The 27,555-nt window shown below is 36.2% G+C and overlaps 1 protein-coding gene across 1 annotated transcript; it reads left to right on the top strand.

The window, feature by feature from the left end:
* Nucleotides 1-2,809: 2,809 nt before the first annotated feature.
* On the top strand, nucleotides 2,810-8,057 carry LOC146656680 (uncharacterized). The gene is made up of 5 exons (XM_085425779.1): nucleotides 2,810-5,383; nucleotides 5,576-5,674; nucleotides 6,623-6,991; nucleotides 7,173-7,309; nucleotides 7,402-8,057. The coding sequence occupies exons 1-2, from the start codon at nucleotides 2,810-2,812 to the stop codon at nucleotides 5,663-5,665; spliced, it is 2,664 nt and encodes an 887-aa protein (XP_085281905.1). The 3' UTR covers nucleotides 5,666-5,674; nucleotides 6,623-6,991; nucleotides 7,173-7,309; nucleotides 7,402-8,057.
* The last annotated feature ends 19,498 nt before the right edge of the window (nucleotides 8,058-27,555 follow it).

Raw genomic sequence — 27,555 nt, 5'->3', positions numbered from 1 at the left:
TCTCCCGTGTTCCGAGAAAAGCAGAAGGAACGAATAACAAGAACATACAGAACTTGTGCCGAATTCAGAGAGAAACATAAAGCTTACATGAGGTCATATGTTTCTAACCTATATAAAGAAAGTGTAGAATTTAGACAGAAAAAAAAAATGTTACATCACTAAACGTTATGGAGAAGAGAGACAATTTCAGCAACAACACAAAGAGAATATGAGAGAACGAATGAGAGTAAAATATTGGAACGGTTTTTCTTTTAGACAGATGCATAATATCAGATGTGCAATGAACATAAAAAGAAAATATCGTCAGATGCATCGACCAGCTGAAAGTTTACAGTGTCATCCAGATAACAGTTTAATGAATGAGGCCATATCTCGTTTCAGATCCAACATTAAATCAGCACCATCTTATGTTTGTACTGTTTGTCTAAAAGCTTCTTTTCCTAATCAGGTGAAAATCTGCAAAAGAGAAAATTACTCAAAACACCAAACTGTAGCTCAGCAGTGTCTAACTGGTAAATTTGTTCATGTGTGTGATGAAGCATGTAATGATCACTGCAGCTTTCCCGTTGAGAGAAAAAAGGAGTATATCTGTCACACGTGTCACAGTTCCCTCAAAAGTGGATGCATGCCCAGGCTTGCTGCTGTCAACGGTTTAGAACTGCAGGATATTCCAGCTGAACTGTGTGATCTCAACATTCTGGAGAGACATCTGATTGCCAAATGCATACCATTTGCAAAGATTATTCCTCTTCCAAAGGGCAGACAAAGACTCATACGTGGTAATGTGGTGTGTGTACCATCTGAAGTCCAACAAACAGTTGACTATCTACCTCGGCTCAGAAGCCAATCACAGATCATGAGGATAAAGCTGAAAAGACGACTGTGCTACAAAGGCCATCAGCTGTTCCAGACTGTCACCTGGTCTAAACTCATTCAAGCTCTGCGTAAACTGAAAGAGATTCACCCACAGTACACAGATATTGTTATCAGAGATGATGCATTGCTTTGTGATCCAACATTACCTGATGATGACAGCAGTGATGAAGCCAGCATGGGAAGTGATGATTATGATGAAGCAGATTTAATGGAAATTGACAACTATGAAAAAGATGCCCTTTTGTGCGAAAGTGAGTCTGAAAGTGAACAAGCTATTAATATGCAATCCTGTGATGAACAACCAGAGGAACAAAATCCAGATGAACCAGAAAGTGATTTGAACAATGGAGGTTTTGCTCTAGAAAGTTGTCTGCAGCCTGTTGACATTTCAGAAGAGATTCTCTGTTTCAGTGATAACACATATTGTGTGGCTCCTGCAGAAAGAAACAATCCTGTCAGCTTCTTCAGAACTCCTCATTTGGAAGCCATGGCATTTCCTGTGCAGTTTCCTACTGGTCAGAATACACTGGATGAAAAGAGACTTCTTAAACTCACACCAAGTGCTTACTTCAAGTCAAGGCTTTTCAACATTGATGCAAGATTTGCTAAAGACACAAATTACCTGTTTTTCTCACAGTTTGTCACTGAAATACATTTGGCTAATTCCAGCATGACAATACAGCTAAGGAAAGGTAAAACTATGACCAAAGATGGACGCAAAATCACATCAGGAATGTTACAAAGTAAGACAGAAGTAGAGAAGCTGGTAAGAAATAAAGATGCAATCAGATTTATGCAGCCACTCAGAGGAACTCCAGCTTACTGGCAGAAAACTACCAAAGATTTATTCAGTATGATTCGTCAAATAGGAACACCTCAGTTCTTTGTCACTTTCTCTGCTGCTGAGATGAGATGGCCTGAAGTGATTCAAGCAATAAAGAGACAGCAAGGTGAAGAGGTTGATTTTGAAGCCCTGGACTGGTCAGAAAAGTGTGAAATTCTAAGATCAAATCCAGTAACCACCATGCGGATGTTTGATAAGCGTGTTGAGGCTTTGTTCAGAGATTTGCTTTTTTCTCCTGCACAGCCCCTTGGTGAGATCATTGATTACTTTTACAGAGTTGAGTTCCAGCACAGAGGTAGTCCGCATATACACATGTTGCTGTGGATTCGAGAAAAGGTAGAAGCAGATGTGGATGATGACCAAACTGTCTGTGACTTTGTGGACAGATACATCTCAGCTCAACTCCCTGATCCAGAAAAACAACCTGAACTGCACAAAAAAGTCTCTGAACTACAAAAGCACAGCAAGAACCACACAAAGACATGCTTTAAGAGTGTGAACTCTGGTTGTAGATTTGGGTTTCCAAAACCACCATCCACAAGAACAATGATTGTGAGACAGGATGAGGATTCAGACACTGAAGCTGCAAAAGCCAAACTCAGACCTTTGTTGAACCTGCTGAAGGAACCTGAAGCTGCTTCCCTCACCATAGAGCAGATTCTGTCACGATGCAACTTGACAATGAATGAGTATGAACAATGCCTCCAGAACATAAACAAGAAAACAGCTCTGATTCTGAAACGTGACCCAAAGGACTGTTGGATCAACAATTACAACCCAGATCTGCTTGAAGCCTGGAACTCTAATTTAGATGTCTCATTCATTTTGAATGCCTATTCATGTGTAGAATACCTCTGTAAATATATAACAAAGAAAGAATCTGGCCTCTCTGAATACCTGAAGACAGTTATCGATAACTCTGATAAGAACACCGTCAATGAATGTGATGAAATGAGAGCTGTGATGCAGGCTTACTCAAAAAAGAGAGAGATCAGCGCACAGGAGTGTGTGACTCGAGTCTGTGGCCTAAAAATGAAAAAATGTTCCCGCAGTGTTGTATTTGTACCAACAGATGATAACCCAGTAAAAATGAGTCGGCCCATGAGCTTCCTGGAAAGCACAACACATGACAGCTGTAATATTTGGATGACAAGTTTGAGTGATAAATACAAATGCAGACCTGAGACCCCAGAATATGAGGAAATGTCGCTGGCTGATTTTGCTGCCCTGTGCCGGTTGGTGAGTGGTCCAAATGAAGGAAAAGATGTGCTTCCTCTTCTAAACCAGCTTGGATTTGTACAAAGGCGAAAGAATGATAAACCAGCTATAATCAGGTATTACCACTGTTCACAGGAAAAAGATCCTGAGCAATATTATGGTCGACTGTTGAGACTTTACCTTCCACACAGATCAGAGCAGGAACTGAAACCACAATGTTTCCAAACCTATCAGTCCTTCTACAACTCGGGTTTTGTGCGACTTCCATGTTCAGACCACAGTGAGTCTGTGAAACGGATTGTGAAAAGAAATAAAGACAAGTATGAGAAGAACTCTGAGGATATTGAGAGTGCACTGGAAGAGTTTGAACAAAATAGGGATGTTGTGATCGATGAATGGCGTAATCTTGCTCCTGAATCTGAAGTTGTGAGGCTGCAATGTGATGAGAATCTTCCTGAGAGACATTCTGATGATGAGAACGAACAGGAGAATGTCCCTGACTACAGTCGTCAGTCTGATGCTGTAACAAAGATCAGAGCCATCAGAGAACAACCTGCAGTAGATCCAGCCGTGGTACGTGTAATGTATCAGAATCTGAACCAGAAGCAGGCCTGCGTGTTCTATGCCATAAGAGACTGGTGTATTCAGCGAGTTTGTGGTTTGAACCCAGATCCATTTTTCTTCTATATCAACGGTGGTGCAGGAACTGGAAAGTCACATCTGATTAAATGTATTCACTCTGAAGCATCAAAGATCCTGAGCAGACTGCCTGCTAATGCAGAAGAAGCTGACATATCAAATCCAACTGTTTTACTTACTTCATTTACCGGGACAGCAGCTTTTTCTATCAATGGCTCTACATTACATTCTCTACTGAAACTACCCAGGAGTCTGAAACCACCCATTCAAGGACTTGGTAACCAACTGGATGAAGTCAGATCTGAGCTGATGAATGCAGAAATTATTGTTATTGATGAGATTTCAATGGTTTCAAAACCCCTTTTTGCCTATGTGGATGCAAGACTGAAACAAATCAAAGGCACTCAGAGACCTTTTGGTGGAATGTCAGTTTTAGCTGTTGGAGATTTTTACCAGCTGCCACCAGTGCGACAGTCTAAACCTCTCTGCGTTTACGATCCAGAACAGATTGACCTATGGCAGGAACATTTTCAGATGATCACTCTAACCGAGATCATGCGTCAGAAAGATGATGTGGCCTTTGCAGAGATGCTGAACAGGATTAGAGTCAAAGAAAAGACGGATGAGCTTTCTCAGTGCGACAGAGATTTGTTGTCACAGGCTGTGACTGCACCAGAAGAATGTCCAACTGAGGTCTTACACATTTATGCCACCAACAAGAATGTGGAATCCCATAACACAGATACCCTGAAGAAGCTTCATTCAAACATCATAATCATCACTGCAGACGATTTCCAGAAGGATAAACGTACAGGCAGAATGGAACGAAGAGACAAACCATTTACAGGTGGGAGAAATGATTTACCTGACACTCTGAATGTTGCTGAAGGAGCTCGAGTCATGCTGACCAGAAACTTGGACACACTAAACGGTTTAGTCAACGGTGCTTTTGGTATACTGGTAAAGGTGGTGAGATCTGAAAATGATGGACACATAATCAAACTGGGGCTCAGAATGGACAACCGGCAGCCTATGAGACACAACCGCAGTGCTAATGCAGCATCTGATGATCTGGTTTACATTGAGAGAGCAGAGGAGAGTCTGAAGTTTAAAGGAGCGGTACGCAGACAGTTTCCTGTAAAGCTAGCATTCGCTTGCACAATTCACAAAACTCAGGGTCTTACAACACAGACAGCTGTAGTTTCAATGAAGAACATTTTTGAACCAGGTATGGCTTATGTTGCTCTCAGCAGGGTGACGTCTCTCAGTGGACTCTATTTGCAGGACTTGGATGAGAAAAAGATTTACTCCAATCCCGAGGTAACTGCAGCACTCCAAACCATGAGACAAGCCAGCGTTGAGGAAATGATGCCTCTTCTTCAGGTCAGAGAAACAGCCAGCAGACCTGACACTCTTACACTGATCCATCACAATACAGAGGGTTTGCCATCTCACATCAGTGACATCAAGAGTCATCATGAAATGTGTTTAGCAGATGTTTTGTGTCTCACTGAGTCTCACCTTCAAGGCTCCTTTGTTGCAGACAGTCTTCATTTGGACGGCTACACCATGTTCAAACGCAACAGACATGTGTCCTACACAAACTTTCCTCACATGGCCAGCAGAAGTGGTGGTGGAGTTGTTGTGTATTTGAGGAATCATTTTCAGGTTCAGGTAAAACAGTATCTGCATAATGTCACTGATCTTGAGTTTTTAGTGTTGAAGGTTCAGGCTCCATTCCCTGCACTCATTGCTGTTGTGTACAGACCCCCTGACTACAGTTTGACACCATTCATGCAAAACCTGGTAAGTCTTTTAGATTCCCTTGAAATAATGGACTGTCACCCAATCATTGTGTGTGGAGATTTTAATGAGAACCAGTTGCAGAGTGGAAGAAAACAGATTCTGGAGCAGTTTCAGTCGAGAGGGTATTCACAGCTGATCACTTCTGCCACTACAGACAAGAACACCCTGCTTGACCTCATTTTTATTTCTCAGCCAGATCAATGTCTCCATTCCGGTGTTCTGAGATCATACTACAGTTACCACAACCCTGTGTTTTGTGTCCTGTCCTCGAGCCAATCATGAAGTCGTCTGGTGAGTTTTGAAACAATTACAGATCATGTTTGTTACAGAGTTTACTGATTGTAGAGTATGAAAAAGATTTTTCATTGGAAAAAATTGTCTTCCCTACTCTGTCTGTAAGAAGACCCTTTCTTATTGCAATGTTATTAATCATGTCACCAAATCATGGCTGTACTTCATGCAGAGCCGGGAGATCTGCTTTCTGTTATCATGCACCTCAGATCTGAAATATACTGCATTAAACGGACATAATTTATTTTTTATTCTCATGTTTTAAATGACTAAATCTACTTATACATTTTTTCATGGATGTTAATTGTCATCTCCTTTTTTGATACTTTTTTTACTCTGACGTATGTATCTCAACAAACGAGATCTTCCCCTCCAAGATGCTTTCAAATATGAAATAGTAAATAAATAAATCACAGATAAATGCAGGTATTTATTATGGGTCACATGAATAAATACAGACAATTATATTTTCTTGATTATAGTAAATTTTGTAGACTCAAATGTTTTTTGGATGAATGAGGTTTTGCTTATCATGTTTTACAGGTAAAAAATGTTAAAAGTTTTAAACTATCTTTAGGCTACCAGAGATGTCTATAATTATACATTATGTAGAGAAAAACATTTTCACAGCTTACAGAATTTGTATAAAAACTGATTTAGAAGTACATGGAAAGTTTCTGCATCAATTTTCTGACTTGGCCTTTATCCGGGTGGGTTTGGGTTTGGGTGGATAAAGGCCAAGTCAGAATTCTCTGAGCAGCTGGAAAAAGCTGCTAATAAACAAAGACATCAGAAAGCGGGGGCTTTAGGTGTAGCCCCCGCTTTCTGACGCACTAATTAGATTTAGTAACTGACACCCCATACCAGCATTATATAGACACTTGGGGGCTGAGATGGGTGGGTGGGGAGGGGGGGTGGGTGGTGTTAAAAGCACTTTATGTTTTGTAGATGTATTTTTTTCAGACAGGGCACACACAGTCCTGTTTCCTTTGTGGGAAAACCTTCAAACTTCACCATCCTCAGCTGAAACAACAACATCTTAACACCATCTTCATGAACTGCTGAGCCAAACCTGATCCATCAGTGCTGGACTGCACAGATAACTACATGCCACACAGAGACTGCTGTTTTATGAACTGCCATACCAGTATGTCTTCAATGGAGAAGATGACACACCCATCACCTGACCTCCTGCCTGATCTGGAGACCATCATGATGCTGCCACACTACACACCTCTGAGACCATGAATGATGACTCCTACTGAGGAAACTGTATTTCCTGTCAGAGATGCTCAGTGATCCTCAGAGCAGAGAGCGGTATGATTCTTTATCTTTGATAAAAAATGTCAGTGTTTTTAATTCAATTAATTAATTAAAATCCTGTTTAGTGCATAAATAATTCCAGACTCAAATGATTATACTTGTTGACACTTTTTGAGTTTTAATTCACATTATGGATTACAAATCTATGCTTTTTCTACTCTGTCTCTCTGTGCAGGTATTGCTGTCTTCTGAGTTCTTCAGTGTCCCAACTGAGACATTCAAACCTCATTGCAGAGCTCATGTCTTTCCTCACCATCATGTGAGTGTGAGATTGCTCTGGATTCTGGTTATGTGGCCTGCAGCACCTATAAGGTATTTCAACATTGTTCATTGCATAACTTATTTGTAGTTTTTAGGCCTTAACACAAATAAAATGTTCCTTTTTCTGTATTTTTTAGAACAAGCTCGTCCAGTGTGCCTGCATTCCAGCTTCTTAGACTCTACTCAAGTGGACAGAGTATCAGTGTTTGGCCACTCTTACAGACACCGACTTCTGTCAACTCACTGCTACTGATCAGGCACCTGACTCCAGGAAGACAGAGGGCTGCAAGCCTGTCATCGTTTCCAGTGTGGCTTTGTATTCTTGGGGTAGCATCAGATTTTTCCCACAAATATTCAAAGGTAACACTTATTTTAAGCGTAGTTATTAAGTCAAAAGTCTTCCCTTGTGTTAATTTTATTTTTTTTATTTGTTTTTGTTTTCTTTTAGATTTATGTGCACTGATCGGATGTGGTGGAGCTTTGTTAACTGTGTGGAAAACATCTGTTTGTGATGATATTTACAATGAGGCTTTAAGGTGACAGTTTCCATGTAATTTCAATCCTTTTACTAAGCAAAAACATGTTTGCAATTAACATATTTTTTTTAAGTTTTGTCTTCTGGATTTCTGGTTAACATTCCTCTGTGACAGCAAATACTAAACTGGTCCAAGTACCCAGCATATCATTGGTCAAAGGCAAAAAGGACCACATGTCACACTAGCAATGAATTATTGACTGTGTTTGTGTCATCAGATTTAACTAACAATATCAGACATATGAAACTGAACTCTGGATTAATGTGCAGATTTTTTTTGTGTTTTTTTTTTATTGTTGAATAATTATTTTGTAGAACAAACCCAATCTATTTACCCAAACAATGTAACTTGTTTGGGTAAATAGTGGATTAATATATCTAAGTCTATATGTATAGCAAGCTGAATTCATACAGACACACAGCTCTAAATCCTGGATTGTAGGATGTACAAAAATGATCATGTGATTATTATGGACATTTAAATAACTATATCTATTGAACCATTACATGTATTCTTTTTAGAAATTACACAATCTCAAAATGTGAAAAAAGAAAGTGTTTAAGAGAATAAATAATGTGTGTTTGTATGAATCCTGCCTTAGTATGGGGTGTCAGTAACTACATTAGTATAGAGTAGGTCTAACAGTGGTTTTCCACATCTGCTCTAATACAGCAGTCCCCAACCTTTTTTGCGCCACGGACCGGTTTATGCCCGACAATATTTTCATGGACCGGCCTTTAAGGTGTCGCGGATAAATATAACAAAATAAAACTAGTACCGGTACTGAAAAAAAGAAAATTTATTCATAACACACGTGAAAAGACCCAGGAAAACCGAGTAAACGATAAAAACGATAACAAAATAACGCTGAAAACCGATAAAAACCCTGAAAACTATACATTTCACACCTGAGCCTCATCTCTTGCGGCCCGGTACCAAACGACTCACGGACCGGTACCGGTCCGAGGCCCGGGGGTTGGGGACCGCTGCTGTAATATATATAGATAATGGGTCAGACATATAAAGTCATTTTGAAAAGTTCATAAAGGTCATTTATATGTGTTCCTCTTTATCATTTTATATCAGGTCAAACAGCTGACTTGAGTTTTGATCAGAGTAGAACCATAACATTCATGCTAATGGTTCTACTGTTTACAGTTACTTTATGATGGATTTCACCCTGGTCACAGCACTATGTGAAAAGCTGTTAGAGGTAAAGTTAAGCCAATTAATACCTCATCATAAGTCACTCTCTAACGCAAAGCAGTGATTATTTTTCACTGTAATTTATTCCACAACGATGTTCTTTATTTGATCCTTGTTTCTTTAAATATGCAAATCGATTGTTCAGCTGTGTGACTCTCCACACCTCAAATATATCACAATGTGGACTTCATTTTGACAGTATTTTGTAGATTGGTACCATATTTATCATCAAATCAGGAAACTGTAAACTAATTGAAAAAATTAAGCTTATGAAAATTTTAATGTGGCATAGGAACATGTTGTTTATCCTTGCCAAATGGTATTTACACAAAACTCCAGCAAATCAGAGGATATATTTTTGTCTCTCACTTGCTATATATGTGTATATTTTTGCAGTTAATAGCCTATCATGTGTCTGCGCATCTTAGGGCCATAAACATAAACATGGCAAACAAGGATATGTTCACAATTCCAACAGATGCTTGAATTGTTTGTATAGATTTTAGATCAATTTGATTTGCATTTTCTATTAATATTTTTCTGTTTGTCCCAAATGGTATTTTTATTTCTTTATGCCATTATTGTAATCATTGGAAACAACTGAGTAAATATTTTGTATCATATGTTTCTAAAAATATTTGAATGTTCTACTTTTCTACTACTGGTTTTCTACTTTCTAAACTTTCTGCCACTTTTTGGCATTTCAATAACATTATTTTTGGGTGTTTTAATCTCTGACCGCAGCATCTTGTGCATTTATTACCTAAATGTTGTTTGTGTGGGTCTTGCCTTTGTTATGTTTTTTTGCCATTTTTAGATTTCACCAGCTGTGCAAACTCGCAATTTTACCTTGGTTTTGTTCCACATTAGTTTATCTGCCGGCACGTTTTCTTCCTTTTCTAATGTTTTTGGTAATTTTTCACAGTTAAACAAGTAACTTTGAGGTTACTTCAGCATTTTCAGCTGTTATCTGTTGACAGTTTTGCCTAATTATTACATTTCTGCAAATTTCTAGCAGTTCTGATAAGTTGTAATATTTCTGCCAAGTTTTTAATTTTCTACTAAATTATATTATTTCTGCTAGGTTACACTACTTTTGTTTGTTATGTTATGTTAAGTTATGTTATTCTAAATTATTGCATTTCTGCTAAGTTATTACATTTTTCTTAACTTGATATTGTTCTGCAAAGTTATTAAAATTTCAGCAACTTTTTAAACACTGACTTTGATTTCTTCAGCTTCTTCAGCTATTTTCAACTATTTTCAGCAGACAGCTTCAGCTTTACAGTTTCCTCTAAGTGATTGCAGTTCTGCTAAGTTATTACATTTTAGCAAAGTTCTTTTGCTTCTGCAAAGTTTTTACAATTTCTGCAACTTTTCAGCTTTTTCAGCTACTTTTTGCATACAGCTTCAGCTTTAAGCATCCACACTGCATTTTCGCAGGAAATGCAAATTTTTCTAGTTATTATTATTGTGTGGATGCTTAAGCATCCACACTATTGAGTTCCTGTTTCTCTTTATTCTTTATTATTGTGTGGATGCTTTAAGCATCCACACTATTGAGTTCCTGTTTCTCTTTATTCTTTATACTTTATTATTATTATTATTCCAGTTGCTTCCGTACACTTTTTGGCACTTAACTACTTCCACAATTTTCAGCCGATTTTCACCGTTCAAATTTTAAACTATTCTGCTATTTTTGCTCTTTCTAGCTATGATTTTTGCTATTTTTAACTATTATACTTTTTAAAATATTAAGCTTTTTTCCTTTAATTTGTCCCATTGAAATGAATGGGAAACTTCTGCAATTCTGCTAAAATTTGCTTGTTTTTGAAACTTAACTACTTCCTCATATTTTCACCTAGAACAACCATTCAAACTTTAAAATGTTCATAAATTATTGGGCTATTCAGGTATGATTCAGCTTTTTGAAATCTTTTACTGTTTTACTTTTATGCCTCTTAAAGTTTTGAGTTGCAAAATTGTGATTTTTCACAAAATACATGCGTTGTTATGGTTGCTATGCTCTTGGCTTCCAGTGTGCCACTGAAGCTTTTGCAGTCTTCTCTTCATGTCCGAACAACTGTTTGCTACTTGCTCAATTTTCACTCAACTTCCACAAATTATACATCAAAACGTAGGTATTTTTGCTGGCTTTCAGAAAATGTCACTATCATTGTTGTGGTATTCATAGAACTTTCGCAAATCTCCTCAGACCAACACAATGTCGGAAAACTCTCCATATAAAGTCAATGGAGAGTTTGTTCAAAATCACGGCTGGATTTCTGTAATGAGAGGCATATTCGAATCGTCATATCTCCTTAACGAAGCAAAGTTAAGACATGAGGCTTGTCCCCGAATATCTTCAGACACCCCTGACGCTCACAATTCAAGAATTTCTTTCTCACCTATTACCGTTCTGAAATGAGTTGGACTTGTTTGAGGGTAGGAAATTTGTCCTTCGCTCAGATTTCTTCAGATTTCAAACTGTGGAAATGAACCACTTTTTTCTCTCGTCATAACTTTTTGTTGGATTTCCACAGAGACCTGAAAATTTCTCTGACTGTTCACCAAAGCCTGCTGTCTCTTACGGTGAAAGAATGATATCGATACTCCAAATAGATTTAGAGTTAGAAAGCGTTGTTTGAGGGCAAGTCAAGGCAGTTTTTGCTTCGCTCTGCTCAGTTATGGTGCATTAGAAGTCTAATATCTTTAATAATTCATATTTTAATGATAAATTGTTAACACTGGAAGATTCCCCCATCTCTTCTGAACAAAACGGTGTAAGAATGACCGCTCTAGCCCCTACGGTTAGGAAATTATGGTCATTTGTTTGAGGGAAGTCCTCACTATGAGAAATAGGCTGCAATAATCCTGTGCCTCTCTGTCCTGCGTGTGTAAAAAGATGCACCTGTTTTGGCGGGAAAACGTAAACAGCCACTCTGATTGGTGGATTTAAATTCGGCAGCTCTCTCCCTCTGTGTCTGTCTGTGTGTGTGTGTGTGTGTGTGTGTGTGTGTGTGTGTGTGTGTGTGTGTGTGTGTGTGTGTGTGTTTAGTGGGAGAGAGAGGACCCTGCCCTTATTTGGCAGCATGTCATTGTAGGATTTAAATTGAATATAGTTAGACTGGTTGACTGGATTAGAGCCTGTGTTTGTGTGTCCCTCTGTGCATTTGTGTTTCAATATGCCTTCATATTTGTAATTTTGTAAGTTATTACTATTCTGCTAAATGATACTATTTCTGCTTTTCATAAGATTTGTGCCTAATATAGTATTTCTGCTAAATTATAGTATTTATTATTTTTATAGGATTTGTGCCAAACATAGTATTTCTGTTAAATTATACTATTTCTGCTTTTTATACTATTTGTGCCTAATATAGTATTTCTGCTTTTTATAGGATTTGTACCTAATATAGTATTTCTGCTTTTTATAGGATTTGTGCTTAATATAGTATTTCTGCTAAATTATAGTATTTCTGCTTTTTATAGTATTTGTGCTAAAACATAGTATTTCTACTAAATGTAGTATTTATGCTTAATCATAGTATTTCTATATATTTCTGCCAGGTCCCCAGGCAGCCAATCCTCTGTGAGGACTTAGACATTCAAATTTTCAAATCAGGGCCTGCACGGTTTCCCAGCCAATCATATATGTGTCCTGAGGCATTCAAATTTGCATATTGGGGCCTTCATGGCTTCTAAGCCAGCCAATCATATCTGAGGGCTGAGGAATTCAAATCCACAAATCAGGGCCTGCACAGCTTCCCAGCCAGCCAATCATGTATGTGGGCTCCAGGTATTCAAATTTGCATATTGGGGAATTCGTGGCTTCTAAGTCAACAAGTCATCCATGTCATATATCTCTAAAAATTCATATTTTAATGATAAATTGTCAACACTTGAAGATTCCCCCATCTCTTCTGAACAAAACGGTGTAAGAATGACCGCTCTAGCCCCTATGGTTAGGAAATTATGGTCATTTGTTTGAGGGGAGTCCTCACTATGAGAAATAGGCTGCAATAATCCTGTGCCTCTCTGTGCTGCGTGTGTAAAAAGAGGCACCTGTTTTGGCGGGAAAAAGTACACAGGCTCTCTGATTGGTGGATTCAAATTCAGCAGCTCCCAGGCTGACCTAGAAACTTACTTCTCTCTCCCTGTGCATTTTTTTGCTGATTTTTTCATTTAACAAGTATATTTGAGGGACCCTCAGCATGTTCAGCATTTTTTCAGCTGTCCATTTTGCTTTTCGAATTTTTCTGTTTAACTTATTACTATTGTGCTAAATCATACTGTTTCTGCTATTTTATAAGATTTGTGCTTAATATAGTATTTCTGCTTTTAATAGGATTTGTGCTTAATATAGTATTTCTGCTTTTTATAGAATTTGTGCTTAATATAGTATTTCTGCTTTTTATAGGATTTGTGCTTAATATAGTATTTCTGCTTTTAATAGGATTTGTGCTTAATATAGTATTTCTGCTTTTTATAGAATTTGTGCTTAATATAGTATTTCTGCTTTTTATAGGATTTGTGCTTAATATAGTATTTCTGCTTTTTATAGGATTTGTGCTTAATATAGTATTTCTGCTAAATTATAGTATTTCTGCTTTTTATAGGATTTGTGCTAAAACATAGTATTTCTGCTAAATTATAGTATTTCTGCCAAATTATAATATTTGTGCTAAAACATAGTCTTAATTTAAAATTACAATATTCATAGTTCATCACAGTGTCTCTGGTAAATCACAATATTTCTGCTCTGTTGTACTATTTTTCTAAATCATAGTGTTTCTGTAATGTTTAAGTATTTTTGGCTAAATATATTCTTTCTGTTATCTTATACTATTTCTCCTAAATTCTTGTATTTTTGAGAAGTTATCATGTTCCTGGTAAGTTACAATATTTCTGCTAAATTCTGCTATGCTATTGTATTTCTGCCAAGTATTATGTTTCCTCTAAGATATTGCAGTTCTGCTAAGTTATTCCATTTTAGCAAACTTCTTTTGCTTCTGCAAAGTTTTTACAATTTCTGCAACTTTTCAGCTTTTTCAGCTACTTTTTGCATACAGCTTCAGCTTTAAGCATCCACACTGCATTTTCGCAGGAAATGCAAATTTTTCTAGTTGTGTGGATGCTTAAGCATCCACACTATTGAGTTCCTGTTTCTCTTTATTCTTTATTGTGTGGATGCTTTAAGCATCCACACTATTGAGTTCCTGTTTCTCTTTATTCTTTATTATTATTATTATTATTATTCTAGTTGCTTCCGTACACTTTTTGGCACTTAACTACTTCCACAATTTTCAGCCGATTTTCACCGTTCAAATTTTAAACTATTCTGCTATTTCTGCTAATTTACGCTACGATTTTTGCTATTTTTAACTATTATACTTTTTAAAATATTAAGCTTTTTTCCTTTAATTTGTCCCATTGAAATGAATGGGAAACTTCTGCAATTCTGCTAAAATTTGCTTGTTTTTGAAACTTAACTACTTCCTCATATTTTCACCTAGAACAACCATTCAAACTTTAAAATGTTCACAAATTATTGGGCTATTCAGGTATGATTCAGCTTTTTCAAATGTTTTACTGTTTTACTTTTATGCCTCTTAAAGTTTTGAGTTGCAAAATTGTGATTTTTCACAAAATACATGCGTTGTTATGGTTGCTATGCTCTTGGCTTCCAGTGTGCCACTGAAGGTTTTGCAATTTTCACTTCATGTCCGAACAGCTTCTTGCTACTTGCTCAATTTTCACTCAACTTCCACAAATTATACATCAAAACGTAGGTATTTTTGCTGGCTTTCAGAAAATGTCACTATCATTGTTGTGGGATTTATAGAATTTTTGCAAATCTCCTCAGACCAACACAAGGTCTCAAAACTCTCCATATAAAGTCAATGGAGAGCTTGTTCAAAATCATCGCTGGATTTCTGTAATGAGAGGCATATTCGAATCGTCATATCTCCTTAACGAAGCGACTTTAAGACATGAGGCTTGTCCCCGAATATCTTCAGACACCCCTGACGCTCACAATTCAAGAATTTCTTTCTCACCTATTACCGTTCTGAAATGAGTTGGACTTGTTTGAGGGTAGGAAATTCGTCCTTCGCTCAGATTTCTTCAGATTTAAAACTCTGGAAATGAACCACTTTTTTCTCTCGTCATAATTTTTTTTTGGATTTCCACAGAGACCTGAAAATTTCCATGACTGTTCACCAAAGCCTGCTGTCTCTTACGGTGAAAGAATGATATCGATACTCCAAATAGATTTCGAGTTACAAAGCGTTGTTTGAGGGCAAGTCAAGGCAGTTTTTGCTTCGCTCTACTCAGTTATGGTGCATTAGAAGTCAAATATCTTTAATAATTCATATTTTAATGATAAATTGTAAACACTGGAAGATTCCCCCATCTCTTCTGAACAAAACGGTGTAAGAATGACCGCTCTAGCCCCTACGGTTTGGAAATTATGGTCATTTGTTTGAGGGGAGTCCTCACTATGAGAAATAGGCTGCAATAATCCTGTGCCTCTCTGTGCTGCGTGTGTAAAAAGAGGCACATGTTTTGGCGGGAAAAAGTACACAGGCTCTCTGATTGGTGGATTCAAATTCAGCAGCTCCCAGGCTGACCTAGAAACTTACTTCTCTCTCCCTGTGCATTTTTTTGCTGATTTTTTCATTTAACAAGTATATTTGAGGGACCCTCAGCATGTTCAGCATTTTTTCAGCTGTCCATTTTGCTTTTCCAATTTTTCTGTTTAACTGATTACTATTGTGCTAAATCATACTGTTTCTGCTATTTTATAAGATTTGTGCCTAATATAGTATTTCTGCTAAATTACAGTATTTCTGCTTTTTATACTATTTGTGCTAAAACATAGTATTTCTACTAAATGTAGTATTTATGCTTAATCATACTATTTCTGCTTTTTATGGGATTTGTGCCTAATATAGTATTTCTGCTTTTTATAGGATTTTTGCTCAAACATAATATTTCTACTAAATGTAGTGTTTATGCTTAATCATCCTATTTCTGCTTTTTATAGGATTTGTGCTTAATATAGTATTTCTGCTAAATTATAGTATTTCTGCTTTTTATAGTATTTGTGCTAAAACATAGTATTTCTACTAAATGTAGTATTTATGCTTAATCATAGTATTTCTATATATTTCTATATATTTCTGCCAGGTCCCCAGGCAGCCAATCCTCTGTGAGGACTTAGACATTCAAATTTTCAAATCAGGGCCTGCACGGTTTCCCAGCCAATCATATATGTGTCCTGAGGCATTCAAATTTGCATATTGGGGCCTTCATGGCTTCTAAGCCAGCCAATCATATCTGAGGGCTGAGGAATTCAAATCCACAAATCAGGGCCTGCACAGCTTCCCAGCCAGCCAATCATGTATGTGGGCTCCAGGTATTCAAATTTGCATATTGGGGAATTCGTGGCTTCTAAGTCAACAAGTCATCCATGTCATATATCTCTAAAAATTCATATTTTAATGATAAATTGTCAACACTTGAAGATTCCCCCATCTCTTCTGAACAAAACGGTGTAAGAATGACCGCTCTAGCCCCTATGGTTAGGAAATTATGGTCATTTGTTTGAGGGGAGTCGTCACTATGAGAAATAGACTGCAATAATCCTGTGTCTCTCTGTGCTGCGTGTGTAAACAGAAGCACCTGTTTTGGCGGGAAAAAGTACACAGCCACTCTGATTGGTGGATTCAAATTCAGCAGCTCTCTCCCTCTTTGTGTTTGTGTGTGCGTGTGTGTGTGTGTGTGTGTGTGTGTCTGACAGAGAGAGAGAGAGAGAGAGAGAGAGAAAGCCTTTTAATGGGATGATCTCATTGTAAGATTCAAATTCAATATATTTAGACTGGTTGACTGAATTGGATCTTGTGTGTGTGTCTCTCTGTGCATGTGTGTTTCCTCATGTGTACATATTTATAATTGTGTGGCTGTCATAAATTTTTTTGCAGATTTTTGTCATTTAACAAGTATATTTGAGGGAACCTCAGCATGTTCAGCATTTTTTCAGCTGTCCATTTTGCTTTTCCGATTTTTCTGTTTAACTTATTACTATTGTGCTAAATCATACTATTTCTGCTATTTTATAAGATTTGTGCTTAATATACTATTTCTGCTTTTATAGGATTTGTGCTTAATATAGTATTTCTGCTTTTTATAAGATTTGTGCTTAATATAGTATTTCTACTAAATGTAGTATTTATGCTTAATCATAGTATTTCTGCTTTTTATAGGATTTGTGCTTAATATAGTATTTCTGCTTTTTATAAGATTTGTGCTTAATATAGTATTTCTGCTAAATGTAGTATTTATGCTTAATCATACTATTTCTGCTTTTCATAGGATTTGTGCTTAATATAGTATTTCTGCTAAATTTAGTATTTCTGATTAATTATAGTTTTTCTACTAAATCATAGTACAGTATTTCTGCTTTTTATAGGATTTGTGCTAAAACAAAGTATTTCTACTAAATGTAGTATTTATGCTTAATCATACCATTTCTGCTTTTTATAGGATTTGTGCTTAATATAGTATTTCTGCTAAATTATAGTATTTCTGCCAAATTATAATATTTGTGCTAAAACAGTCTTAATTTAAAATTACAATATTCATAGTTCATCACAGTGTCTCTGGTAAATCACAATATTTCTGCTCTGTTGTACTATTTTTCTAAATCATAGTGTTTTTGTAATGTTTAAGTATTTTTGGCTAAATATATTCTTTCTGTTATCTTATACTATTTCTCCTAAATTCTTGTATTTTTGAGAAGTTATCATGTTTCTGGTAAGTTACAATATTTCTGCTAAATTCTGCTATGCTATTGTATTTCTGCCAAGTATTATGTTTCCTCTAAGATATTGCAGTTCTGCTAAGTTATTCCATTTTAGCAAACTTCTTTTGCTTCTGCAAAGTTTTTACAATTTCTGCAACTTTTCAGCTTTTTCAGCTACTTTTTGCATACAGCTTCAGCTTTAAAGCATCCACACTGCATTTTCGCAGGAAATGCAAATTTTTCTAGTTATTATTATTATTATTCTAGTTGCTTCCGTACACTTTTTGGCACTTAACTACTTCCACAATTTTCAGCCGATTTTCACCGTTCAAATTTTAAACTATTCTGCTATTTCTGCTAATTTACGCTATGATTTTTGCTATTTTTAACTATTATACTTTTTAAAATATTCCACTTTTTTCCTTTAATTTGTCCCATTGAAATGAATGGGAAACTTCTGCAATTCTGCTAAAATTTGCTTGTTTTTGAAACTTAACTACTTCCTCATATTTTCACCTAGAACAACAATTCAAACTTTAAAATGTTCATAAATTATTGGGCTATTCAGGTATGATTCAGCTTTTTGAAATCTTTTACTGTTTTACTTTTATGCCTCTTAAAGTTTTGAGTTGCAAAATTGTGATTTTTCACAAAATACATGCGTTGTTATGGTTGCTATGCTCTTGGCTTCCAGTGTGCCACTGAAGGTTTTGCAATTTTCACTTCATGTCCGAACAACTTCTTGCTACTTGCTCAATTTTCACTCAACTTCCACAAATTATACATCAAAACGTAGGTATTTTTGCTGGCTTTCAGAAAATGTCACTATCATTGTTGTGGGATTTATAGAATTTTTGCAAATCTCCTCAGACCAACACAAGGTCTCAAAACTCTCCATATAAAGTCAATGGAGAGCTTGTTCAAAATCATCGCTGGATTTCTGTAATGAGAGGCATATTCGAATCGTCATATCTCCTTAACGAAGCGACTTTAAGACATGAGGCTTGTCCCCGAATATCTTCAGACACCCCTGACGCTCACAATTCAAGAATTTCTTTCTCACCTATTACCGTTCTGAAATGAGTTGGACTTGTTTGAGGGTAGGAAATTTGTCCTTCGCTCAGATTTCTTCAGATTTCAAACTGTGGAAATGAACCACTTTTTTCTCTCGTCATAACTTTTTTTTGGATTTCCACAGAGACCTGAAAATTTCCATGACTGTTCACCAAAGCCTGCTGTCTCTTACGGTGAAAGAATGATATCGATACTCCAAATAGATTTCGAGTTACAAAGCGTTGTTTGAGGGCAAGTCAAGGCAGTTTTTGCTTCGCTCTACTCAGTTATGGTGCATTAGAAGTCAAATATCTTTAATAATTCATATTTTAATGATAAATTGTAAACACTGGAAGATTCCCCCATCTCTTCTGAACAAAACGGTGTAAGAATGACCGCTCTAGCCCCTACGGTTAGGAAATTATCGTCATTTGTTTGAGGGGAGTCCTCACTATGAGAAATAGGCTGCAATAATCCTGTGCCTCTCTGTGCTGCGTGTGTAAAAAGAGGCACATGTTTTGGCGGGAAAAAGTACACAGGCTCTCTGATTGGTGGATTCAAATTCAGCAGCTCCCAGGCTGACCTAGAAACTTACTTCTCTCTCCCTGTGCATTTTTTTGCTGATTTTTTCATTTAACAAGTATATTTGAGGGACCCTCAGCATGTGCAGCATTTTTTCAGCTGTCCATTTTGCTTTTCCAATTTTTCTGTTTAACTTATTACTATTGTGCTAAATCATACTATTTCTGCTATTTTATAAGATTTGTGCCTAATATAGTATTTCTGCTAAATTACAGTATTTCTGCTTTTTATACTATTTGTGCTAAAACATAGTATTTCTACTAAATGTAGTATTTATGCTTAATCATACTAGTTCTGCTTTTTATGGGATTTGTGCCTAATATAGTATTTCTGCTTTTTATAGGATTTTTGCTCAAACATAGTATTTCTACTAAATGTAGTATTTATGCTTAATCATAGTATTTCTATATATTTCTGCCAGGTCCCCAGGCAGCCAATCCTCTGTGAGGACTTAGACATTCAAATTTTCAAATCAGGGCCTGCACGGTTTCCCAGCCAATCATATATGTGTCTTGAGGCATTCAAATTTGCATATTGGGGCCTTCATGGCTTCTAAGCCAGCCAATCATATCTGAGGGCTGAGGAATTCAAATCCACAAATCAGGGCCTGCACGGCTTCCCAGGCAGCCAATCATATATGTGGCCTCAGGCATTCAAATTTGCATATTGGGGGAATTCGTGGCTTCTAAGTCAACAAGTCATCCATGTCGTATATCTCTAAAAATTCACATTTTAATGATAAATTGTTAACACTGGAAGATTCCCCCATCTCTTCTGAACAAAACGGTGTAAGAATGACCGCTCTAGCCCCTACGGTTAGGAAATTATGGTCATTTGTTTGAGGGGAGTCCTCACTATGAGAAATAGGCTGCAATAATCCTGTGCCTCTCTCTGCTGCGTGTGTAAAAAGATGCACCTGTTTTGGCGGGAAAAAGTACACAGGCTCTCTGATTGGTGGATTCAAATTCAGCAGCTCCCAGGCTGACCTAGAAACTTACTTCTCTCTCCCTGTGCATTTTTATGCTGATTTTTTCATTTAACAAGTATATTTGAGGGACCCTCAGCATGTTCAGCATTTTTTCAGCTGTCCATTTTGCTTTTCCAATTTTTCTGTTTAACTTATTACTATTGTGCTAAATCATACTATTTCTGCTATTTTATAAGATTTGTGCTTAATATACTATTTCTGCTTTTATAGGATTTGTGCTTAATATAGTATTTCTGCTAAATGTAGTATTTATGCTTAATCATACTATTTCTGCTTTTCATAGTATTTGTGCTTAATATAGTATTTCTGCTAAATTTAGTATTTCTGATTAATTATAGTTTTTCTACTAAATCATAGTACAGTATTTCTGCTTTTTATGGGATTTGTGCTAAAACAAAGTATTTCTACTAAATGTAGTATTTGTGCTTAATCATACCATTTCTGCTTTTTATAGGATTTGTGCTTAATATAGTATTTCTGCTAAATTATAGTATTTCTGCCAAATTATAATATTTGTGCTAAAACATAGTCTCAATTTAAAATTACAATATTCATAGTTCATCACAGTGTCTCTGGTAAATCACAATATTTCTGCTCTGTTGTACTATTTTTCTAAATCATAGTGTTTCTGTAATGTTTAAGTATTTTTGGCTAAATATATTCTTTCTGTTATCTTATACTATTTCTCCTAAATTCTTGTATTTTTGAGAAGTTATCATGTTTCTGGTAAGTTACAATATTTCTGCTAAATTCTGCTATGCTATTGTATTTCTGCCAAGTATTATGTTTCCTCTAAGATATTGCAGTTCTGCTAAGTTATTCCATTTTAGCAAAGTTCTTTTGCTTCTGCAAAGTTTTTACAATTTCTGCAACTTTTCAGCTTTTTCAGCTACTTTTTGCATACAGCTTCAGCTTTAAGCATCCACACTGCATTTTCGCAGGAAATGCAAATTTTTCTAGTTATTATTCTAGTTGCTTCCGTACACTTTTTGGCACTTAACTACTTCCACAATTTTCAGCCGATTTTCACCATTCAAATTTTAAACTATTCTGCTATTTCTGCTAATGTGCGCTATGACTTTTGGTATTTTTTGCTATTATACTTTTTAAAATATTAAGCTTTTTTCCTTTAATTTGTCCCATTGAAATGAATGGGAAACTTCTGCAATTCTGCTAAAATTTGCTTGTTTTTGAAACTTAACTACTTCCTCATATTTTCACCTAGAACAACCATTCAAATTTTAAAATGTTCACAAATTATTGGGCTATTCAGGTATGATTCAGCTTTTTCAAATCTTCTACTGTTTTACTTTTATGCCTCTTAAAGTTTTGAGTTGCACAATTGTGATTTTTCACAAAATACATGCGTTGTTATGGTTGCTATGCTCTTGGCTTCCAGTGTGTCACTGAAGGTTTTGCAGTCTTCTCTTCATGTCCGAACAACTGTTTGCTACTTGCTCAATTTTCACTCAACTTCCACAAATTATACATCAAAACGTAGGTATTTTTGCTGGCTTTCAGGAAATGTCACTATCATTGTTGTGGGATTTATAGAATTTTCGCAAATCTCCTCAGACCAACACAATGTCAGAAAACTCTCCATATAAAGTGAATGGAGAGCTTGTTCAAAATCACCGCTGGATTTCTGTAATGAGAGGCATATTCGAATCGTCATATCTCCTTAACGAAGCAAAGTTAAGACATGAGGCTTGTCCCCGAATATCTTCAGACACCCCTGACGCTCACAATTCAAGAATTTCTTTCTCACCTATTACCGTTCTGAAATGAGTTGGACTTGTTTGAGGGTAGGAAATTCGTCCTTCGCTCAGATTTCTTCAGATTTCAAACTGTGGAAATGAACCACTTTTTTCTCTCGTCATAACTTTTTGTTGGATTTCCACAGAGACCTGAAAATTTCCATGATTGTTCACCAAAGCCTGCTATCTCTTACGGTGAAAGAATGATATCGATACTCCAAATAGATTTCAAGTCACAAAGCGTTGTTTGAGGGCAAGTCAAGGCAGTTTTTGCTTCGCTCTACTCAGTTATGGTGCATTAGAAGTCAAATATCTTTAATAATTCATATTTTAATGATAAATTGTAAACACTGGAAGATTCCCCCATCTCTTCTGAACAAAACGGTGTAAGAATGACCGCTCTAGCCCCTACGGTTTGGAAATTATGGTCATTTGTTTGAGGGGAGTCCTCACTATGAGAAATAGGCTGCAATAATCCTGTGCCTCTCTGTGCTGCGTGTGTAAAAAGAGGCACATGTTTTGGCGGGAAAAAGTACACAGGCTCTCTGATTGGTGGATTCAAATTCAGCAGCTCCCAGGCTGACCTAGAAACTTACTTCTCTCTCCCTGTGCATTTTTTTGCTGATTTTTTCATTTAACAAGTATATTTGAGGGACCCTCAGCATGTTCAGCATTTTTTCAGCTGTCCATTTTGCTTTTCCAATTTTTCTGTTTAACTTATTACTATTGTGCTAAATCATACTGTTTCTGCTATTTTATAAGATTTGTGCTTAATATAGTATTTCTGCTTTTAATAGGATTTGTGCTTAATATAGTATTTCTGCTTTTTATAGAATTTGTGCTTAATATAGTATTTCTGCTTTTTATAGAATTTGTGCTTAATATAGTATTTCTGCTTTTTATAGGATTTGTGCTTAATATAGTATTTCTGCTTTTTATAGAATTTGTGCTTAATATAGTATTTCTGCTTTTTATAGGATTTGTGCTTAATATAGTATTTCTGCTTTTTATAGAGTTTGTGCTTAATATAGTATTTCTGCTTTTTATAGGATTTGTGCTTAATATAGTATTTCTGCTAAATTATAGTATTTCTGCTTTTTATAGTATTTGTGCTAAAACATAGTATTTCTACTAAATGTAGTATTTATGCTTAATCATAGTATTTCTATATATTTCTGCCAGCTCCTCAGGCAGCCAATCCTCTGTGAGGACTTAGACATTCAAATTTTCAAATCAGGGCCTGCACGGTTTCCCAGCCAATCATATATGTGTCCTGAGGCATTCAAATTTGCATATTGGGGCCTTCATGGCTTCTAAGCCAGCCAATCATATCTGAGGGCTGAGGAATTCAAATCCACAAATCAGGGCCTGCACGGCTTCCCAGCCAGCCAATCATATATGTGGCCTCAGGCATTCAAATTTGCATATTGGGGGAATTCGTGGCTTCTAAGTCAACAAGTCATCCATGTCGTATATCTCTAAAAATTCACATTTTAATGATAAATTGTTAACACTGGAAGATTCCCCCATCTCTTCTGAACAAAACGGTGTAAGAATGACTGCTCTAGCCCCTACGGTTAGGAAATTATGGTCATTTGTTTGAGGGGAGTCCTCACTATGAGAAATAGGCTGCAATAATCCTGTGCCTCTCTCTGCTGCGTGTGTAAATAGATGCACCTGTTTTGGCGGGAAAAAGTACACAGGCTCTCTGATTGGTGGATTCAAATTCAGCAGCTCCCAGGCTGACCTAGAAACTTACTTCTCTCTCCCTGTGCATTTTTATGCTGATTTTTTCATTTAACAAGTATATTTGAGGGACCCTCAGCATGTTCAGCATTTTTTCAGCTGTCCATTTTGCTTTTCCAATTTTTCTGTTTAACTTATTACTATTGTGCTAAATCATACTGTTTCTGCTATTTCATAAGATTTGTGCTTAATATAGTATTTCTGCTTTTAATAGGATTTGTGCTTAATATAGTATTTCTGCTTTTTATAGAATTTGTGCCTAATATAGTATTTCTGCTTTTTATAGGATTTGTACCTAATATAGTATTTCTGCTTTTTATACTATTTGTGCCTAATATAGTATTTCTGCTAAATTATAGTATTTCTGCTTTTTATAGTATTTGTGCGAAAACATAGTATTTCTACTAAATGTAGTATTTATGCTTAATCATAGTATTTCTATATATTATATCTGCCAGGTCCCCAGGCAGCCAATCCTCTGTGAGGACTGAGACATTCAAATTTTCAAATCAGGGCCTGCACGGCTTCCCAGCCAATCATATATGTGTCCTGAGGCATTCAAATTTGCATATTGGGGCCTTCATGGCTTCTAAGCCAGCCAATCATATCTGAGGGCTGAGGAATTTAAATCCACAAATCAGGGCCTGCATGGCTTCCCAGCCAGCCAATCATATATGTGGTCTCAGGCATTCAAATTTGCATATTGGGGGAATTTGTGGCTTCTAAGTAAACAATTCATCCATGTCATATATCTCTAAAAATTCACATTTTAATGATAAATTGTCAACACTTGAAGATTCCCCCATCTCTTCTGAACAAAACGGTGTAAGAATGACCGCTCTAGCCCCTACGGTTAGGAAATTATGGTCATTTGTTTGAGGGGAGTCGTCACTATGAGAAATAGACTGCAATAATCCTGTGCCTCTCTGTGCTGCGTGTGTAAACAGAGGCACCTATTTTGGCGGGAAAACGTAAACAGCCACTCTGGTGGATTTAAATTCGGCAGCTCTCTCCCTCTGTGTGTGTGTGTGTGTGTGTGTGTGTGTGTGTTTAGTGGGAGAGAGAGGACCCTGCCCTTATTTGGCAGCATGTCATTGTAGGATTTAAATTGAATATAGTTAGACTGGTTGACTGAATTGGATCTTGTGTGTGTGTCTCTCTGTGCATGTGTGTTTCCTCATGTGTACATATTTGTAATTGTGTGGCTGTCATAAATTTTTTTTCAGATTTTTGTCATTTAACAAGTATATTTGAGGGACCCTCAGCATGTTCAGCATTTTTTCAGCTGTCCATTTTGCTTTTCCAATTTTTCTGTTTAACTTATTACTATTGTGCTAAATCATACTATTTCTGCTATTTTATAAGATTTGTGCTTAATATACTATTTCTGCTTTTATAGGATTTGTGCTTAATATAGTATTTCTGCTTTTTATAAGATTTGTGCTTAATATAGTATTTCTGCTAAATGTAGTATTTATGCTTAATCATATTATTTCTGCTTTTCATAGGATTTGTGCTTAATATAGTATTTCTGCTAAATTTAGTATTTCTGATTAATTATAGTTTTTCTACTAAATCATAGTACAGTATTTCTGCTTTTTATGGGATTTGTGCTAAAACAAAGTATTTCTACTAAATGTAGTATTTATGCTTAATCATACCATTTCTGCTTTTTATAGGATTTGTGCTTAATATAGTATTTCTGCTAAATTATAGTATTTCTGCCAAATTATAATATTTGTGCTAAAACATAGTCTTAATTTAAAATTACAATATTCATAGTTCATCACAGTGTCTCTGATAAATCACAATATTTCTGCTCTGTTGTACTATTTTTCTAAATCATAGTGTTTCTGTAATGTTTAAGTATTTTTGGCTAAATATATTCTTTCTGTTATCTTATACTATTTCTCCTAAATTCTTGTATTTTTGAGAAGTTATCATGTTTCTGGTAAGTTACAATATTTCTGCTAAATTCTGCTATGCTATTGTATCTCTGCCAAGTATTATGTTTCCTCTAAGATATTGCAGTTCTGCTAAGTTATTCCATTTTTGCAAACTTCTTTTGCTTCTGCAAAGTTTTTACAATTTCTGCAACTTTTCAGCTTTTTCATCTACTTTTTGCATACAGCTTCAGCTTTAAAGCATCCACACTGCATTTTCGCAGGAAATGCAAATTTTTCTAGTTATTATTCTAGTTGCTTCCGTACACTTTTTGGCACTTAACTACTTCCACAATTTTCAGCCGATTTTCACCGTTCAAATTTTAAACTATTCTGCTATTTCTGCTAATTTACGCTATGATTTTTGCTATTTTTAACTATTATACTTTTTAAAATATTAAGCTTTTTTCCTTTAATTTGTCCCATTGAAATGAATGGGAAACTTCTGCAATTCTGCTAAAATTTGCTTGTTTTTGAAACTTAACTACTTCCTCATATTTTCACCTAGAACAACCATTCAAACTTTAAAATGTTCACAAATTATTGGGCTATTCAGGTATGATTCAGCTTTTTCAAATGTTTTACTGTTTTACTTTTATGCCTCTTAAAGTTTTGAGTTGCAGAATTGTGATTTTTCACAAAATACATGCGTTGTTATGGTTGCTATGCTCTTGGCTTCCAGTGTGCCACTGAAGGTTTTGCAATTTTCACTTCATGTCCGAACAACTTCTTGCTACTTGCTCAATTTTCACTCAACTTCCACAAATTATACATCAAAACGTAGGTATTTTTGCTGGCTTTCAGAAAATGTCACTATCATTGTTGTGGGATTTATAGAATTTTTGCAAATCTCCTCAGACCAACACAAGGTCTCAAAACTCTCCATTTAAAGTCAATGGAGAGCTTGTTCAAAATCATCGCTGGATTTCTGTAATGAGAGGCATATTCGAATCGTCATATCTCCTTAACGAAGCGACTTTAAGACATGAGGCTTGTCCCCGAATATCTTCAGACACCCCTGACGCTCACAATTCAAGAATTTCTTTCTCACCTATTACCGTTCTGAAATGAGTTGGACTTGTTTGAGGGTAGGAAATTCGTCCTTCGCTCAGATTTCTTCAGATTTAAAACTCTGGAAATGAACCACTTTTTTCTCTCGTCATAATTTTTTTTTGGATTTCCACAGAGACCTGAAAATTTCCATGACTGTTCACCAAACCCTGCTGTCTCTTACGGTGAAAGAATGATATCGATACTCCAAATAGATTTCGAGTTACAAAGCGTTGTTTGAGGGCAAGTCAAGGCAGTTTTTGCTTCGCTCTACTCAGTTATGGTGCATTAGAAGTCAAATATCTTTAATAATTCATATTTTAATGATAAATTGTAAACACTGGAAGATTCCCCCATCTCTTCTGAACAAAACGGTGTAAGAATGACCGCTCTAGCCCCTACGGTTTGGGAATTATGGTCATTTGTTTGAGGGGAGTCCTCACTATGAGAAATAGGCTGCAATAATCCTGTGCCTCTCTGTGCTGCGTGTGTAAAAAGAGGCACATGTTTTGGCGGGAAAAAGTACACAGGCTCTCTGATTGGTGGATTCAAATTCAGCAGCTCCCAGGCTGACCTAGAAACTTACTTCTCTCTCCCTGTGCATTTTTTTTGCTGATTTTTTCATTTAAC

Source organism: Rhamphochromis longiceps, linkage group LG12 (assembly GCF_057381845.1).
Source record: "Rhamphochromis longiceps isolate RC_006_pf linkage group LG12, R_longiceps_female_GT1.1, whole genome shotgun sequence".
Lineage (NCBI taxonomy): Eukaryota > Metazoa > Chordata > Actinopteri > Cichliformes > Cichlidae > Rhamphochromis > Rhamphochromis longiceps.
Note: the sequence above shows the minus strand (reverse complement) of the source record. Positions and strands in the feature narration are given on the sequence as shown.

Coding starts and splice junctions, on each gene's coding strand:
- LOC146656680 (XM_085425779.1), top strand. CDS start 2,810: ATGAGTCGGCCCATGAGCTTCCTGGAAAGCACAACACATGACAGCTGT. Junction 5,384..5,575: donor CACCATTCATGCAAAACCTG/GTAAGTCTTTTA, acceptor TTTATTTCTCAG/CCAGATCAATGTCTCCATTC.